This window comes from Branchiostoma lanceolatum, chromosome 4, assembly GCF_035083965.1.
Source record: "Branchiostoma lanceolatum isolate klBraLanc5 chromosome 4, klBraLanc5.hap2, whole genome shotgun sequence".
Taxonomy (NCBI): domain Eukaryota; kingdom Metazoa; phylum Chordata; class Leptocardii; order Amphioxiformes; family Branchiostomatidae; genus Branchiostoma; species Branchiostoma lanceolatum.
The window spans coordinates 30,773,139-30,792,622 of record NC_089725.1 but is presented as its reverse complement, the minus strand read 5'-3'; the positions used below and the strand labels follow the sequence as shown (position 1 = coordinate 30,792,622).

The following is a 19,484-nucleotide window of genomic DNA, read 5'->3' as shown; positions in this document are numbered from 1 at the left end:
CCCTGCTCAGCTGACACAATGAACCACAAGGGAACAAAAACATGTTTGCACAGGTCCCTACGAGGATCGAACTCGTGACCTTCTGCGTGTAAAGCAGACGTGATAACCACTACACCAATGAACCGTGCGTTGTGCACTAGCCTTGATGTGTATTTGTGTGTGTGTGTGTGTGCGTGTGTGTGTGTGTGCGCGTGTATTTGTATGTGTGTCTGTGTGTGTCTGTGTGTGTCTGTATGTCTCTGTGTGTGCGTACATGTGTGTGTGTGTATTTTTGTGCGTGTGTGTGTGTGCGTGTGTATGTGTGTGTGTGTGAGTTTGTATGTGCGTATTTGTATGTGTGTGTCTGTGTGTGTGTGTGTATTTGTATGTATATATGTGTGCCGGTTATAGTTTTGGAGATGCCTCCCTCACTCATCAAGGGAAACAAAGTATGCTAGAACCAGTAAAATGAGCTATTCCTACAAAACGTAGAGAAACAGAGAGTGGGAGAAGTAAAGCAATGAGCGAGGATTCAAGTTAGATTCTTTATAAAAAAAAAAAGATGCAAAATAACAAAGGGTATGTGCGGAAATATTGTGGGGTTTTTTTTAAGCCGCAGCCCTCTTATATTCATGATAAATGATGCCGATGATGCTTTGTAAAGAGACTGTTGACTGTCGCCGACAGTACTAATAACACCCCCAACTGGCCCCCGTGCTACTGAGGCACATCTGGATAATCGATGTATTGTCGCCATCTTCTGTGTGCATCAAAGCACACAAATCGTGCTAGAATCCATAAAACAAGAATTCTTCCAAAAGGTAAACGGCCCAAAAGCACTCTCGTCAAGACATCGCAGTGAAAATTTCTTATTTTCTTGCTAAGATGTTGATCTTGACCGGCCAGAGGTTTACCTCTCAGACATACCGTGAGATGCCCGCTCATAACCTTTGTATGATCCGTGTGTTTTTGTCATTTCCTGCACTCATAAAGGTATAAAACGAACCAAAATAGATAAACAAAATATTCCCCCTTAGCAATATCTATATGGCACTGTGAAACTTCGAAAGTCACTGTTTCGTCGAAGAATCTTTGGATTTCAGTGGGTTTTGCCACTTCCTGAGCGCGCACATTAAAGTGTGGAAAACAAATATGTACTAGAATGAATGCACCAGTATCTTTCCATTGAAGTTGGTGCTACGCTGTGATATTTTTGTCAGCTAACAGCAAGAGGAAAAGATGAAACGTTCGTGACATTTACAGGAGACCGAGAGCAAAACATATCGACAAGGATGTGAGATGGAATCTCCTATCTTTTTGTTCTTACAGGCACAGACAGACATCAAAGGATCCACGCGTTGTTTTTAAAGAGTCTTGCACCGCTTCCGAAGGAAACGTCAAATCCAATATGGAAAAGTCCACAAGTCCAATATAGAAAACAAGCATTTGAAAGTAGAGTAGCCACACGACATCTATTGTACTCACGCATTGTCTTCATCATGTTAGTAATGCAATTAGCCTCTGGGCAGACTTTTCAATAAACATATTATGATGTAAACACAATATTGTATTCAAAACGTCAGTTCTTTTCGGCACTGTGAACGACCAAACAACACACGTTTCTCTCAAAAAAGTACCATGTAAATTGTATCATCTGTTCCTTTACAGTCTTTATAGTGAAGTAGAACATCAACTACCAGTTTCGTACTTTGTAATAGGTTGATAAGGCAATGGGAAAATGCAAGCAACAATATGTCCCTGTCAAATGCTTGTGCCTTTTTATGACAGATATCCATCTAAAACGTCATACCTTGGGTCAGAGGTGGCGACACGGTTGTTGACAAAACAGTTTTATACACCAAGGATGTAAACATTATAATATTAACATAATATTCCTTCAAAACATCAGATCTTTTCGACACTCTGAACGATCAACAACACACTATGCTCTAGGAAAAATACCATTTGAAATATCTTTTGCTTCTTACTCATGTCTTCATGATATTTTCCTGGCAGTGTAGAAAATTACATTTGAGTTGCGTACTCTGTAATAGTTGGATAACCGTCATGATCCGTCATTAGAAAATCATAGAATCATATCCTCGTAGAATCATATGCTTGTGCCGCCTTTTTTATGACAGATATCCATCTAAAACGTCACACCTTGGGTCAGAGGTGGCGACACGGTTGCTGACAAAACATGCGCACCTGTCGCATAGAAATTTTGACAGCTGCACAACATGCGTACATCGAGTTGTTGACTGCTGAGTTGCGTACTTTGTAAAACAAAAGCCCACGAGAAGGTTATAGCAACGATTTGTTCTTGTCTCGTGGTTGTTATGTTGCAAAAAGTAACGATGAAATGTTCGTGGTATTTACAGGAGACTGCGAGCAAAACATATCCACAAGGATGTGAGATGGAATCTGGTATCTCTTTGTTCTTACAGCAAAAGACCGACATCAAAGAACTTTTTTTAAGAGTGGACAGTTCGCGTCTTCCATCGCTTCCGAAGCAAACGTCAAGCGCCCAAAATCCAGTCTCGATTACAACTATTTTAAAGTAAAGTAGGCACATGTTATAAATTGTACTGACTCATTGTCTTTTTATGGTATCAATAATCAATGATATGAACATAATATTTCTTCAAAACGTTAGATCTGTTCGGCACTTTGAACTATCAACAAAGTGTAACACTATGCTCTCGAAAAAAATACAACTTATCTTTAGTTTCTTTCTCATATCTTGCTGGTAGTTTCCTGATAGTGTAGAAAATTACATTTCAGTTGCGTACTTCGTAAAAATTGGATAACTCCATGAGAAAATTATAGAATCATATCCTCTTGTTTGTGCCGCCTTTTGGATGACAGATATCCATCTAGAGGATGGGTCAGAGGTGACGACATGGTTGCTGACTAAACAAGCGCGTCTGACTAAAAATGTGCATCATACGCACATCGCTGTTTATTGTCAACAGGCGTGAACATTGTGAGGGCGCAGGTATCCTGGTGTGACGAGCTCGCTAGAGCCTCCCTAACGGGTTCCTAGCTACTGGTAGCATTTTGGTACTCAGTAAAAACGTTAGAATCAAAACGCTAGCCGTAGCCGGGGCCTGCATTCGGGAGGCTATATATTGGCCACGTTTTCTTCTGTGACGTATCCCGATGATAGGTACCGATAAGGGAAGAAACCGATGACGTGGACCAATGGGAAGAGGCCTGGAGTTCGGCTCATAGCGGTTTTTGTGCGGGACACCCCGACAGAGTTTTAGTCGTGAGTCGTCTGTCTGATTACGGACTGGTGAGAAGACCGAGAGTAGTACTGGACGCGACACGACCGGTCGACCTGACAGAGATTTGGACCAACCTCGGTACCGATTGAACACTGTTCTACCGGTGCTTTTCTAGCTTCACCAGACGGTAAGAAATGTCTTCACACTCAGCAAACCGTACATTGAAGTTCTCTTAAAACTCCATATCTTCCAGAAGTTAACAAATCTTCCTTAGATATCAATTCATGATTGCCAACACCCTTAGTTCGGCGACCGACAGACATGACATGTTGAGTTCCCCTTTTTCATTGCTAAAGAACTTTGTGTGAGACGTCGCTTGCGTCCACCCGTTGCCTGCATTGTGTTGACTTAACGGGGAAATTAGATGTATATACGGACGTACGGATCGGTCGACATGTACAGTATGCAACCCTATAACGCACCGTTGAATTTAATCCTGGTGATTTTTCGGTTGTCTCTCCTCCTCATTGATACGCTTTGGAAAAAGGTTGTAACAGAAAGAGTTACAGGCAAGTTCAATGCTGACAGATCTGGTTCGGTCGACAATAGACAATCCAATAACGCACACATATCTATCCGTTTCCAAACTGATTTCAGAGGACACCTGAAACCTGGTGATGCCTCGTTCACTTTTCCCTTCTCGCAGTGATCTGCTGAAAAAAAGTTGTTTTGAGCAGTAAGTTATAGGTAAAATTGAGAATGGTTCGGTTGACAATACACACGCAAAAACGCACAAGTATCTTTCCATTTTTAAACAGATTTCAGGATAGACCTGAATCCTGGTGATTTTTCATTTGCTTCTCTCAGTAAGTTGTTTTAAACAATAGAGTTACAGGTAGATTTGATGCTGTGAGGACTGGTTCGGTGCAATGTACAAGCAAATAGCGCCCACCGATCTAACCTTTGTTAGCCATATGTCATAGTAAATCCGAATCATAATGATGTTTGTGTGCTTTTTCTCCATGATACGCTTTAAAGATGTTTGTTTGTTTGATCCGCATAACCGGCAAACATTTTTTCGACAAATAAAGTTACAGATGTTGAGAGATCAGGTTCGGTCGACAATGCAGAAGCCAAGAATGCACACTTACCTATCCGTTGTCACACAGATCTAAACACAGCAAACATGGTGTGGAAACTGTTGCTGCCCACGTTGGTGATGTTCGTCGCCATACACGGGGTAACTGGCCAAGGACTACCGGTGGGGATGCCGCCCCCACAACCCCCACCGCCCGAGCCGACCGAGGGAATGTCACTCGGGTATCCGGATCCCCCTGTACCCCAAGAAGAGCCCCACCCTCACCCGCCGGCACCCGAGCCCGAGCCCGGCCCTCCCGTTAAACCCGGCCCAGGAGGTGAGTGTATCTTTGAAAAAAAATCCATTTCCTGTAAACTTCGTTAGGGCCCTGTCACACTTTTGCGTATCGAGTGCGCGTGAGTTGCGCATTAACATCTTTTTTGTTTAAGTAAGGTTTGTGGGGGGAAAAGTTGCTTTCTACTTTGATCGACCGTTGTGCAGCCTAGTCATCGAACCTAAGAAATCACTTATTCGGCTGCAAACTTAACCAAAACCAAAAACATGTTATACGCAACTCATGCGGACTTGTATATACGCATAAGTGTGACAGGAGCTTTACATAGATTTTTTTCATCTTGGAAATAGATCAGTGTAACTGTGACTATGAGGCTTATCATTTACACATCGCCTGTGTATTTTAATCCGGGATTATCACTTATGTCAAGGCGAGATAGCAATCCCCGTGTGCCTGAAACCTCACGTTTTAGAAGCATTGTTGACGTACTAAAGAACACAGCGACTTCCGTACGGTAAACTGAGAGATACAAATTAGAAATGCAAACTAAAATATAGAATTCTACTTGCTGAATGGTAAAGGTTTCAACAAAAGTTAATGTAAAATCGCGGGTATCAGCATGTTTCTGATAACAAAAACAAATCTTTTATGTATTTGCCTGTTTTTTGCTTTATGAGGGTTGGCGCAAGATACAGGCAAATCTTCTGATGGCATCGAGTCTCTTGAAATCTGGTGTACTTAAGCAAAGAAATATGAATAGCTCTTTACGTCAAACATACGGTTTTGAGAGGGTCCCCTGTGTGTGGGCGTCTTATACCGGATATGTAGATATACAGTTGGGGGAGGTATTTCGTCAGAGTTCGAGTAAACCTGAATTTTCACCACTTCTTGGGATGGGAGCGGTGTAATTCACTGGGGTTAGTTGAACACATTAAAGTTCTTGCCTGACAACAATTGCAAATTACTTTAAGATATAAGATATAAATTAATGTTCAAGGTGACTGTCCAATTATACACAAACTAGTTGCTGATTTAGCTGTTTATGACACTATATGGTGTGATTTACTTCATACAGTTTTAGATTTTGTGGAGTTTGACTATAAAATCATATAGAAACTTGGGACTATTTCTGATACCAGTTGACTAGATCTAGAGTTGTAGGGTTTGATCTCGTCTGTAGAAGCAATGTAAGTAGAAATGTGCCACTTTTCTATAATGCATGAGTCCTGTGATTTTAGGAAGGTTACATTTTATTTTCATCCCGTATTATAGGAAAGTTTGAGTACTTAATTGAATGAATAGTACCTTTCGATGTGGCTGATATCACGGTAGGTAAGAATTTTGCTTTTTTACACTTTAACGTATGAACGTCTGTTTCACGTTTCGAAACTACAGTGTGCACCGTCGATGTCGTTTTCGTCATCGACGAATCATCCAGCATATCGACCTCCTGGTTCAACCGCGTCAAGCGCTTCATCGTCGACTTTCTCAACTGCTTCAAGGCATTTCATGAAATCTGGGTGAGTGAGCCTCCGATACCTTATTTTCATTGATATTGATTCTAATTTCACCTTCGAAATCATCTACCTATTAAGTTCATCCTTTGTTTCTTCTGAATATAATAGTGACATTTTGGCTTTGAACCAGGCTTATATTATAGCTAGCAAACGTATCAAACTTAGTATGACTGTGATTATACATTTTTGTTAATTGTTTATATTGCTTGCTTGTCTTGGGCTATCCAATTGCTGTTACTTTTTGTTATTGTATTTGTCTATGTCAGTTGTAATGTTTTTCCAGAGGTGATGTTTGATATTAGCTACTTGCTAGAGTGCATCATCTCTGTGTCCTGTGTATTCTTCAGTTAATTGATTTTAAAGAATCATCTAGCTCCATTGGCAATGGCTGGAACTTTCTTTAGACATTGTGCGATCGAGCTCATCACCTGCGATATGCCACTTATACAAACACGCACCCGAAAACATAACCTTTCTAGAGAAGATAGAAATGGCAAATTATTCTTAAATCCATACCGTGGGTACCGGTATAGGACTGAAATAAATTGTCTTTTGTCATGTTTCTTCGTCTACTCCTTCTTATGCCAAATTCTCAAATGGATTCAACTTTTTCATCTTTAGGCCAAATGGCCTGAACATTGGTATGGGGTTGAGTTGAGTTGTCAGATACCCCCAGATGTGCCCTTTTAATTTTTTTTATGTAGGCTTTATTTTATTAAGGTTTTGGGCCATTTTTAGTCCAGAAATGTATGTTTTAGGCTCCTGTGCCCTGAATATACAACCAAATGACTTGAAATCTGTTACAAGGATACCTTGGACATATACTAATATAGGATATCGTTCAAATTTGTGCATGCATCATTTTAAGAATGCATATTTTAGTATATTTGGCCCTTATTAGTGAAAACAAATGACTTGAAATTTTGTATGGGGATGCCTGTGACATCCACCCAAGGACTTTATTCACACTTATTGCATACACCACTTCATAATCATTAGTATGGGACTCCTGACTATTTTCAGACTAAAATGCTCATTTTTGGATCCTATGCTCTGGTAATCCTATCGGGTAACTTGGCACGGGGGTGGCAAGGACATATACCCACAGAAATTTGCTGACTTTTTAGCTGAACACCGCGGTTTTCAGACCTAATCTATATTTTGGGTTCCTGTGTCATTATATGAAAGCCAAATAACTTTGAACTGGGTAAAGAGGTAGCTTTTGCACTTGAGACGAAGAAGGGTTAAAATTGCAGAGTCAATTTTGCATAGTATTGGTTCCGAACAGTCCATTCTTGTTTGTGGGGTCAACTTGAAAAAAATGGTCATTATGTTTAGCCATACCTAGTATGGCTCAACATATTGTTTTTGTTCATGTTCTTCTTCTCCTCCTGCCAAATCTTCAAATGGATTCAACTCCGCCATTTTTTAACCAACTGACCTGAAATCTGGCATGGAGGTAAAGATGGCAAATACCCTTTGGCGATTTTTCATTTTTTTCGAAACAGGCCTTAAAAACATTTTTATGGAGTTTTTTTTGGGCATTTTTAGACAATTTTTATATTTTGGGCTCCTGTGCCCTGGTATTGCAAGCAAGTGACCTGAAATTCGGTACAAGGGTGCCTTGAACATGTCCCTACAGGACTTCAATGACATTTCCGGTGTACATCACTTCAGAATGCTTCATTTTGGGGACTTTTGGACCCATTTTCAGACCAAAAACGGGCCAAAAGTGGTATCCCCGTTCCATGTTCTATTTGCTGCTGGCCAAGGAATCCATGTTCTATCTAAGGTTCCGCGCGTTCCATTTGCTACTGGCCAAAGAACGCGTGTTCTATTTAGGTCACCTGAGGTCATATTGCAGGAACACACGCAAGCCTTTGCCAATGTTGCAGTAAGAAGCTCTTGGGGTCTCGCAGAGCTTGTAGAGAGAATTTGTTTGCATGGGTGATTTTGGAACAGTCAATTTATGCATCGGGAGGGAGATTGGCGAAGTATGGTGCTCTCGCGAATGTTACCTTTCTACATGCAGTTAATATTTCGATTTGCCCAGGTATTATTTTGGGACAGCCCACTTCTTGCATGGGGAGGAGTATGGCTAAACATGCTGTATTTGCTCAGGGGCAAATGACGGCCTTTCTAGTTTTGGATTGGATTTGCAAGGTTCATTTCTGCAAAATGCTTGTATGGAGCAAATTCATTTGTGCTTGGGAAGGGAGATGGGTTGAAATATGCCGTATTTGCTCGCTAATGAAGCATCTATACCATCCATTTCTTATTGATTGTGACATAGCTTGGAATCATTCAATTCAACTGCGTCTCGAGGACATACCTCCCTTTGGGCCCACCCTACGGACTGCCCCCCTTCATTTTCGACGACATGATGCAGGAGGGAGGCCTGAGCCGCATCGGGAAGGCTATTCGCTACATGAGGGACACGGTTAGTCCAAGATTTCTGGAATCTTTTATATCGTGGTCTGCGCTTCTGTTACTAGCCACATTTGGTTCAAATTACTTGGACTAGAAGGCCGGGGTTCAAGCCCCAGGTAGGACACCTCTGGACAAGAGGCGCATTGAGTCATACCAAAGACTTTATAAAAATGGTACATACTTCTTAAATAGTATGCGAGTTAAACACACTCCACTGCCAGTGGACTAGCCCCCTGCTGCAGTGATTGCACCACAGTGTGGCCCAGGGCTATGAAACGGAGATGGGCAATGGTGTGGGAGGATTTTTTTTATATTGCATGAAACCAAAGATTTTCAGAGGGTCCCTTGTGTGTAGGCGTCTAATACCGGATATGCACTAGATAAGCAGTTGGGAGAAGTATTTTGTCGAGGGCGTGTAAACCTAACTTTTCACCACTACTTGGGAGCAGTACAATTCATTAAAACGTTACTTCAGTCATCCTCTATTGAATTTGAACATGATCATTTTTTGTGTATTGATTCATGTTTGGCAGTGTTTTGGGTGGGGTGGACACCTACCCTTGTTGATAAGTGTGATGGGTACTTAAACCTTCCACAAACACCGGACCGACCGTTTGATGTCCCACCCATACGACTGTTTCCAAACTAGTAACGTGCCGGTCGGAGTTAATCTTTATGATGTTGAGTCTACATGCTGATACTTCTATCAAATGTTTTTGTTACTAACCCCAATGTAGTGTCAATATGAATCTGGTGCGTTATAATCATGATCACATTTATCAAAAGTAATGTGATAAACACTGTAGCAAAACTCTAGTGAATAGCAAAGTTTCCCATTTGGAATATTCCTTGGTTCACGCGTTTGTTTGTCTGTTTGCTTGTTTGTTTGTTTGTTTGTTTAGACCCGTTTCCGTGACGATTATCCTCGGGTGGCGGTGGTCTTGACTGACGGATGGGATCAAAGTGACAGTGAAGGGCAGGTAGGAAACATTTCTCAATTTATAAACAGCTGTTTGAATTCCTAAAAATACGTAACATGTGTGCTGCGAAACATCATTAAAAGCAGGAGTGATAGCTAATGAATGTATACTTTCTAAAGACGTTCAAAATTGGGATGGTGAGTCACTAACTCAGGTATGATGTGTTAGACATTCCACCACGGACAGAATCTCATCCCATGCTACACAGTCTTTTGTACAGTAGATCAGGCTCCATGATTTGTTATTACGCAGTAGAAGTTGTCACACGTTGCATTTTGTACAGTTGTAAAGCCAGAGCCTTCTCATGTAGCCTTCCTCTCTGTCCCTGTCACTATGACTAAAGGATACAATCATTGAATCAATCAATCAATCAATCAATCACTCAATCAATTATCTTCTGGCATTCAGTACTGATGTGTGGCGGCTGTATACATCTCTCTCGAGTTGGCATAAGACCTCATTTCTCAGTTCTTTATTGACATATCAACATATAAGACACTGGTGACTCCTACCCTCCTTAGTATGTTTTCGACTTTGTCCTCTGACCTACATCTAGGCCGGTCTTCAAAGCCCTTACAGGTTTGGTCTGTTTCCGCGCCAACTGGTGTTATCACCTCATGTGTAGTTTCTAGCTCTCCAGGCGTGTCCCAGGACGTTTAGTTGGTGTCTGGCTATCCTACGGCTGACTGCAAAAATACAAAACTGTATGGATTGATTGATTGATTGATTGATTGGTTGGTTGATTAATAATCATTTGACATCATCGATCTTCTTACTGTAGGCAATGGACGACTACGCGGCGCAAGCTGACGCTGCAAGGGCGGCCGGAATCGAGCTGTACGCTGTGGGTGTCGGAGACCCGGGCCAAGCGGACAGCGCTGCGCTGGAGGCCATCGGCGGGAGCTCCGGCCACGTGTTCAGCATGGACAACCCCTGCAAAGTCGCCTTCCGGATAATGGCGGAGCAATGCGTACAATCAGGTAAATCGTAGTTCAATGCGGAAATTATAAAAACATATCAAGATTGTGTCGTGCTGGTTTGATATGCAGGGGAGATTGTTCAAGATATTCTAGGCAGGTTTATACTGATTTGGCTTGTTAGTGCCAAACATGCAAAACTAGTGAGGGGACTACCAATAAACCTTTCTTCTACTGTCGTTTATAAAAGTGCATGTACATGTGCATCCCTACAAATGTAAAGCTTGACTCTCGATCTGCCTGTGCTTGCGTGCGTATGCAATTTTCAACAGACAGTATGCAAGTTACCCGTACAACATCCTCATATGTCTGTGGGTCGCAAAGTAGGGTTAAGTATTGTTAAGGGGGTGAAGTCTGCCATGTCTGATTGTCACCTTATGCTTTTGTCGTTTTATCAGTGAAGAAAAATTGATTACTACAAATTGTAGTTGTAAAAAGTAGTTAAGCTTTTACTGGATTTTTGAACTTTGGCGTTATGAACTGAGTGATGTCATTTCAGGTGTACCAGGTTGCGGGGCGTATAAGGGGGATGCCATCGTGCCCCTGGGGTCCTCTTACGAGGTGAGATTCAAAACTGCCATGAGGAGATGTAGAAGTTTGCATGAAGACGTTTCGGAATGGCTGATTTTTTTTATCAATTAGGAAGTAAATAGAGAATTTAGAGAATTGTAAATAGAGTACATTTGCTTTAAATTGTTGCTTTTTTAGCTTAGTAAGTTCTAGGCAAGTTTTCCAGCGTTAAGGAAGAGACAGGAAGGTGTGAGAGTTTGCAATCATAAAATGATTGTGTGATGACAGTGGAATGTTGATGTGTCTGTATTAACACCTTGGTATTAACCATGTCATTGTTAGCTGTGACAAGGACCTGTGTTTAGCGCGCTGAGGCCACCCTCCCAAACAGGCCCGCTATCGCTCGGTAACGTTACCTCCCATAGCGGCCCTGCCCTTTCAAGCCGGTAAAATCGCTTCTGGCGACGTCACCACCAACATAGCTTTCAACCAATCAGAGGGTTGGCTTAAGCCCATCTAGAGAAAAGGCGCAAAGGATGCTGAGATGCTATCAACCAATCAGATTACGTCTTACCGCGCTACTTTGGGTTCAGAGCAAAACTAACGGCTGTTTGTGCCAAATAAGGCTAGTTCATTAATTCTTCATGAGCAACTATCAATAACGTCGCCAAAAGCGATTTTACAGGCTTGAAAGGGCAGGGCCGCTATGGGAGCTCTGGAGGGTGGCTGAGACGGGAGGGTACAATTAACGTGTTTCCCACTCATGACAAACCCTCCCCTGCAGTTGCTGGCTTGGCGGGATGGCGGCGTGTGCGGGAGTTGCGAATGTTCAGACGATGGACGTATGGAGTGCTCGGGCACGGGTTGTCCACTGCAGTATCCGCCCTGCGAGAACAACGTGCAAGTCGCGCCCTGGTGTTGCCCTGCCTGTGCTGACGCTGATAAATACGATGGTTAGTTTTTAAACCAGAAAACTACTACTTCGCGTTATTCCGTAATCCAGCCTGTAAGAAGTCATAGAGGTGTTTCCTACCTGCTTCGCAGAACATAAATGCATGGTCGTTTTCATTTCGATGTTTCGAGCTAGTAGTAGTTGGGAGGAGTACTACTCAGTGGCCAGAAAAGCCCGTCAGGAAATGGACCGAGCCTGCACCATTAGACTAGCCTTACTCTTAGGTGTGGCTGTTCACAACTACATAATCACGAGTTGATAGGACTATAGATTGGAAATTGACAGCCTTTATTGTACATTCATGCCTTATAGGGCTAAGTACAGGCATGCATATATAAAAGTGTTAATAAAGTACATATAATGTAACTTACAAGACGTCTAATACTATCCTAAGTAGTAAAACTTTGGTTCTAAAACTACTGAAATACAAATACTCGACTTCTTCTCGTCTTTTTAAGAAGTTGTAAGTTGGGGGGATAAGAAAAATTTTGCAATTTTCAAATCATAGTTGGTTTACTAACATACTGGCATCATTTCAGTTCCGGACGGCTGTAAACACGAGGACGGCATCATCCCAGTGGGGGTAGAGTACAAGGTAAGATCTGGGACTGACACGTGCCTGTCAGAGCTTGGACTGACACCTGTCTGTCAGAGCAAGGACCGACACCTGTCTGTCAGAGCTAGGACTGACACCTGTCTGTCAAAGCTAGGACTGACACCTGTCTGTCAGAGATAGGACTGACACCTGTCTGTCAGAGCTAGGACTGACACGTGCCTGTCAGAGCTTGGACTGACACCTGTCTGTCAGAGTTAGGACTGACACGTGTCTGTCAGAGCTTGGACTGACACCTGTCTGTCAGAGCTAGGACTGACACCTGTCTGTCAGAGTTAGGACTGACACGTGCCTGTCAGAGCTTGGACTGACACCTGTCTGTCAGAGTTAGGACTGACACCTGTCTGTCAGAGCTAGGACTGACACGTGTCTGTCAGAGTTAGGACTGACACCTGTCTGTCAGAGCTAGGACTGGAAGTTGTCTGTCAGAGCAAGGACTAACACCTGTCTGTCAGAGCTAGGAATGACACCTGTCTGTCAGAGTTAGGACTGACACCTGTCTGTCAGAGCTAGGACTAGAAGTTGTCTGTCAGAGCAAGGACTAACACCTGTCTGTCAGAGCTAGGAATGACACCTGTCTGTCAGAGTTAGGACTGACACCTGTCTGTCAGAGTTAGGACTGACACCTGTCTGTCAGAGCTAGGACTGGCAGCTGTCTGTCAGAGCAAGGACTAACACCTGTCTTTTAGAGCTAGGAATGCCACCTGTCTGTCAGAGTTAGGACTGACACCTATATGTCAGAGCTAGGGCTGACTCTTGTCTGTCAAGACTTTCGTGACAATTTTTTGGATACAGAGAATAAACGTTTGTCTCAAGCAGAAGAGAATGTCTGTTGTAACGTTTTGAGGTTACTTTCTGAGTAGCCATTGCTAAGTACAGTTTCTCCGGGATACTCATGTGCTTTTGTGATATATTCTACACTGAAAATTCTTCATACCTTACATAGAATGGCACATTTTAGTGAAATGGTATTCTACCCAGCCTCTTAAACGAATAAATCTGCTCTATTGAAGCATTTTGAAGACCAACGAAGAAAAACGTTATGTTTTATCAAAATGCTACTTGACCAATCTCATCTGTTTCTGCGTTCTTTCCTGTGAGAAGCGAAAGGATATCAATTCCGTATAGTATACGTCACCTTAGAACATTCCTATTAGTATCGTATCTACGTAGCTGTGACAAAAGACACGAACGCGAACGTGTGATAAGCCGGTTCGTGGTTTGCACTGCGCCTGCGCACTGAGATGCATCGTTGGTGATATGTCAATGTTGAAGGACATTAACAAAACTGGGACACTAACAAACAAGGTCTAGATAAGGATAGTTTGCAAGTGTCTACCTCGCGCATGCACAGCTCAAATCGTGCTTATAAACGTGTTCTATTCATGACTATCTCCCATCTACAGCCGGACGACTGCACGACCTGTACCTGTCCAGCCGCCGGAGCACAGCCGGAGTGCATCAGCATGGCCTGCCTGCCTGCGGATTGCCCCAACCCCGTGTATTTCAAGGGGCAGTGCTGCCCGGTCTGTGCCGGCTGTCTGGAAGGGGACGTACTCATCCCCGTTGGGTGCGATTATCAGGTAAGACCTAAGACGGACAGAACTGTAACAACAAAAAATCACGTTGGCGATGGCTTCTTAAAAGTCATACAAATGTTTGTTTTGTACATTTTGCATTCATCGGTGTTCCTTTGTAGGATGAGAGCTAGGACTAGTATAGCTCATAGAAACGTCGTAACGGGCTAGTAATTCCTAGATACAGTTTAGAAAAGGTGGTTAGCTCTAGATATACAGTGCAGGGCACAGTTTAGGGATTGTCCATTTTCTACAGGCCAGGTCATCAACATACAGAAAATAATAAAAGTTTCGACCTAACACTGCACGAAATTGCAGATAACAAATTTTTCGAATGTGTGGCTGTGTGTTTCGACTGTAAATGAGTTCACTACTTTCGCCACGTGACACATGGGGCAGTGGATCAAATATGCCAGATAACTTATGTCGTCCTCCGTCTCGGTTCAGGGTTCGTTGAAGGGACGAATGGTCCAGATGTACGGCGTTTCTTTCATTGCTTGACAGATACAAGAACTGCACATCCCAAAACTTGTTTCAGTTCAGTTCTCTACAGTGTCTGTTGGATGGTGTGGCATCGTGTGGCGCAATCGGTAGGGTGTTTCGCCCAGAACCGAGAGGTCCCGGGTTCAAAACCACTGGTATGGCCCGATGTTGTGCCCTTGGGAAAGGCGCTTTACACGACTTTCCTCACTCCACCCAGGTGTGAATGGGTACCTGACTTCGGTTGGGGGAAGGTCGTATTGAGGTTACCTGCTGGCGCAGCAATTCAGCACTGGCTGCCATTGCACGGGTAATTATAATTTCTGATCAATAAACCATTATTATTATGAGTGGGTTGACATATTTGCAATGTTGCAGCCGGATCCGTGCACGTATTGCCACTGCGAAGCCGTCGGAGCACCGCCGATCTGCGCCGTCCAGGACTGCGCGGCCCCGCCCTGCGCCAACCCCGTGCACGTCCCGGGACAGTGCTGCCCCGTCTGCTATGAGATCGGATGTGAGCACGCTCACGGACTCATCCTGCCGGGCAAAGAGTACCAGGTGAGAGAGCTAGCTATAGGACTGACGTCTGTCCGTCAAACCTGAGTGTGAAGTCTAACAGAATTGCAGCGCGATTTAGTCGGGATAATTCTTATCTAATTCCAAGTGCCGTTTAAACCTAATAAAGAGGTCCTTGCCGTCTCTGTGGTAACGAGTTCCGAAACTGAATTCGAAGAAAAAAGGTTGAACTGTGATTTTGCACACAGAAATCCCTTTAAAATATTGTACTGCACGACTCCAGTTAAACATTTCTTCAGAATGGTTTATACCAACTGAAGTTTCAAGCCGAGTTCCAAATAGGCCACAGTAAATCATCACACACTGACACAATTGATAAAAAATTGTTTCCAGCAACGTCTCTATTGCCCCCTGATTGGCAAGCGATGGACTAGCAATCTACCACTCTTTTGCCCTAACGGTCCTACCTTGCCCTACAGGTGGATGCCTGCATGACGTGTTTCTGCCCGAATCCCGGAGCGGAACCGATGTGCGCCACCGCGAGCTGCTTGTATCCGGAGTGTGACATGCCCGTACAGGTCGCAGGGCAGTGCTGTCCAACCTGTTACGGTTAGATTGCTTCTATGTATCAAGAGTACAACAACGTAATGTAGTCGCAGCACCTTTATTTTGCCAGTAAGATAACAGAAGAAGGTTTCACTGAAGTTCTGATACATTTATTTTGGTTAGCGATTAGTATTTGGTTCAAGAAACGTTGTACACAAGTTAAGGGTCTTGGGAATTGCAGTCGTCTGTAACCTCTAGCACACTGAAGTAGCCCTTTGACTACCAACGTTATTGGTTACGGAGTAGAGAATGTTAAATGACTTGTGGTTTTAATTGCCAAAATAGAACAAGGAGGTGTGTAGACATTGCCACAATTGTTCTGTACATGGATTGGCTTCAATCGCAAATGAAGAGGGTCCTACATTGATTAGACTTTGGGGCCTCTAAAAGACATGTCCCCGTGGCGCAAGCGGTAATGCAACCCTGTAACGCTACCATCTAGATCATATTCTGTGGATCCTAGGGCCCGATTTCGATCTAGGGGTCGACTCTAGCTCGGATATGTTGTAAGGGATTGCATTCGTCTTTTCGGATGGTGACGTAAAGCCGGCGGCCCCGTGTATGAGGGAGCTTCAGGCATTAGCCTCAAGCGTCAAACCTCTGCAAATAAAAGAACCCAACACACTTATCGAGAAGAGTAGGGGTGACCCGGTGTGCTTGGCCCAAAATGGGAGCCGTAGCGAAGCCGCATTGCACTACTAGCTAACAAATTAAAAAAGCGTCATGCTTCGTCCTCAGTCTGAGGTTCGACCGCTTATCATATTATCATTAAAACTCGAATCTCCCTTGGTGATAAACTTAATGACGTCATTTCAGCTCCGGACGGCTGTTTGTACAAAGAAGAAAACGTCATCATCCCCGTGGGGGATACTTACCAGGTGAGATCTACGACTGTCTGTCGAAACTGTCATAAGGAAAGATAGATTCTGTCTCAGGCCATAGCGGGATGCTAGGTAGATGGAGTAAACTTTTGTAACGTTCCCTTGTTGGTTATGAAGTGATTGGCAAATTCCGTTGGGTTGGGGAGGGGGGATATGATATATCGTTTTAACCTATAGTTTTCCTTCTGACATTTTGCACAATCACATTTCTATACATATAGACGATTTTAAAGCTTTCAGATGGAATATTAGTTTTAACAGTACTTGGTTCTTGTGGGCCGCCTCTACGGAAAATGGCAGAGCCTGCTATTTCCAAAACCGGGACCCGCGCGGGCTGCACTTGAATACTTTTTGGTACCTTTTGTGACTTTGTTGTCTTTTATATTTCGTTCCCAAAGATTGCCCGGTCGGGCCCCGGATTGGAAAAGTGACCCAAGCATAAAGCACTAACTCGTCTTTATCTCACTGAAACTTCAATCCTACAGCCGAATCCATGCACGTACGTCTATTGCCCCGCGGCCGGAGAGGAGCCGTCGATCGCGATCATGGACTGCGCACCTCCGGATCCGAACTGCCCCAACTACGTTCATGTGGCGGGGGAGTGCTGCCTGGTCTGCCTCTAGGGCGACCTGTAGGATCACCTCAGCTTCAGCTAGAGGAAGGTACGAAATCTGTTTGCTATCGTGATTGTGTAGTCTGTAACTAGGATCCCTTCTCGCTAGCTAGATCGCGGTACGGGATCTCTGATGTTGTAGTAGTAGCTGCCGGGTCAGCCTCTAGGGCGACCTGTAGGATCACCTCAGCTTCAGCTAGAGGAAGGTACGGAATCTGCTTGCTTTTGGCAAATATGCAAACGTTAGACACAACAAAAAGAGTTTGCTGCTTTGGGGAGCTTTTCATTTGAGACGAACTCTGTCTCTTCATCAACCCGGTCAAGTCAGATCTCGTCTTGGAGTTCTCTTGTTACGTGACTGATGTTGATTATCACGTGACAAAAGGCGTGTCATATACAGACTTGAGATAGTGACCCCCTGCCCCTGTTTAAGGTACTGCATTGTCTCCTTGCTATCTCGCTTTTATAGTCTGTAACTAGTTGTTGATGAACATGTAGGATCCCTTCTCGCTAGCTAGATCGCGGTACGGGATCTCTGATGTTGTAGTAGTAGCTGCCCGGTCTGCCTCTAGGGCGACCTGAAGGATCACCTCAGCTGCAGCTACAAGAAGGTACGGGATTTGCTTGCTATAGTGATTGTGTAGTCTGTAACTAGGAACCCTTCTCGCTAGCTAGATCGCGGTACGGGATCTCTGATGTTGTAGTAGTAGCTGCCGGATCTGTCTCTAGGGCGATCTGAAGGATCACCTCAGCTGCAGCTAGAGGAAGGTACGGGATCTGCTTGCGATCTCGATTGTGTAGTCTGTAACTAGTTGCAGATCAACAAGTTGGATCCCTTCTCGCTAGCAAGATAGCGGTACCGGATCTCTGATGTTGTCTGACTTGCTAATCTGCATGCAGATCGACTCATTGGATCTTAGGCAACTGGTTTAGGGTATAAGATCAAGGCTCTTTTAAGCATCAGGCGAACACGCAAAGATCTCTACACACTATATTCATTCCACCGATCGCACACCCTGCTTGGGCCTCTCCCTGCTGAAACTCTCCATAAATGACATCAGGCCTCTCCCAGCCCAGAGCTCTATACCCCCTGGGTTCCGGGCACGACCATTCTCTAGTGTCGGTGGTGACACCTGTCATAACACTGTGATCGCTCAGTAGATGCGAAGCTGCAACTAATCATGCTCTGCAATCATCAAACTGTGTTGATTCATTCTGCAACGTTATTCTTTTATGTGCGAGAGAAACGTTGAAGGCTATTTCAGCGTCTGTAAGGGCACATTTAAGGGCCACAAAGTATTGTCCTGTTGTGTTGTGTTGTGTTCGCAATTACAGTTCAACTTTGCTTCAGAATGACTTCTACCAGCAAAGATAAACTTTCAAGGGAAACTTTTGGCCTGTTTTTGTTTAACTGAACACCACAAAGAAAAATTGGCCATTCGTGGCGACAAACTACATGTTGTGTAAGAGCCGAACAAATGTTGACCACACTGACTACAATGTAAACAAAGGCAATACTGGCAGATCCAAAGTTTTATCTTCAATCTTGATTTGAATTCTTCATTTTTCACATCCTATTTTCTGTCATGTTTCAGATAAATCAGCGATCACGTGGGAACTAGATGTCTCCAAGCAGGCCCAATGGATTGCAAAGACCGTATCCAACTGGAAGAATGAGCTTGTATAGCAATCCAACCCTTCGGTTGCAAAACGTACTTCCTCTGCCAGTTTGATACGGTCTTCGCAACCTATAAATCTGCTTGGAGATTAGGAACGAGGCTGTCTGCCTGGAACGACAACAGAGAGTTGTCAGAATTTCCCCGAATAAAATGATCTGCGGAAATTGTTGTCGCTTACCTTTATTTAGATCTCCATTAGTGATACACATTAATATGCACTATTCTTCCTGGAGTCCTTATACAAATAAATAAAATGAAACTATACAATTAGTTAACTAAGAATTCAACAAAACAAATGTGGTGAAATCAAAAATGAACGAGAGATAAAAGAGAGAGGTCAGAGGTCAACATAACTGAAAACATAATCTGGATGTAGTATACAGAAAACCAGAAATAATCATAAATTACGAATAGAAGTAACTTTTAAAAATAAACTGAGCATAATGTAAATACGAATGAATAAACGCAATAAACTGATTAATAATAATTCCAACTAAATCAACCTTGACAGAATAAATATACATGTGTACAAAAGAACCGGCATTCTGGTCATCGGAAGTCTTTGGTT

At 43.4% G+C, this 19,484-nt stretch overlaps 1 protein-coding gene, 1 long non-coding RNA gene and 1 other non-coding gene across 4 annotated transcripts; 2 read left to right on the top strand and 1 right to left on the bottom strand.

The window, feature by feature from the left end:
• Positions 1–51: 51 nt before the first annotated feature.
• Positions 52–124, bottom strand: Trnav-uac (transfer RNA valine (anticodon UAC)). The gene has a single exon. It is a non-coding gene; the product is annotated as a tRNA-Val (tRNA).
• A 3,159-nt stretch (positions 125–3,283) lies between these two features.
• On the top strand, positions 3,284–17,283 carry LOC136433998 (von Willebrand factor C and EGF domain-containing protein-like). The gene is made up of 14 exons (XM_066426644.1): positions 3,284–3,396; positions 4,379–4,624; positions 5,978–6,102; positions 8,393–8,539; positions 9,432–9,509; positions 10,291–10,489; positions 10,986–11,047; positions 11,781–11,949; positions 12,488–12,543; positions 13,968–14,144; positions 14,997–15,179; positions 15,617–15,746; positions 16,560–16,621; positions 17,110–17,283. The coding sequence occupies exons 2-14, from the start codon at positions 4,396–4,398 to the stop codon at positions 17,245–17,247; spliced, it is 1,755 nt and encodes a 584-aa protein (XP_066282741.1). The 5' UTR covers positions 3,284–3,396; positions 4,379–4,395; the 3' UTR covers positions 17,248–17,283.
• Positions 17,284–17,397: 114 nt separating this feature from the next.
• On the top strand, positions 17,398–19,080 carry LOC136433997 (uncharacterized). 2 transcript variants are annotated; one of them, XR_010755686.1, is made up of 2 exons: positions 17,398–17,443; positions 18,833–19,080. It is a non-coding gene; the product is annotated as an uncharacterized lncRNA (long non-coding RNA). The 2 variants fall into 2 exon arrangements; XR_010755685.1 differs by lacking the exon at positions 17,398–17,443 and adding an exon at positions 17,898–18,005.
• Positions 19,081–19,484: the final 404 nt, after the last annotated feature.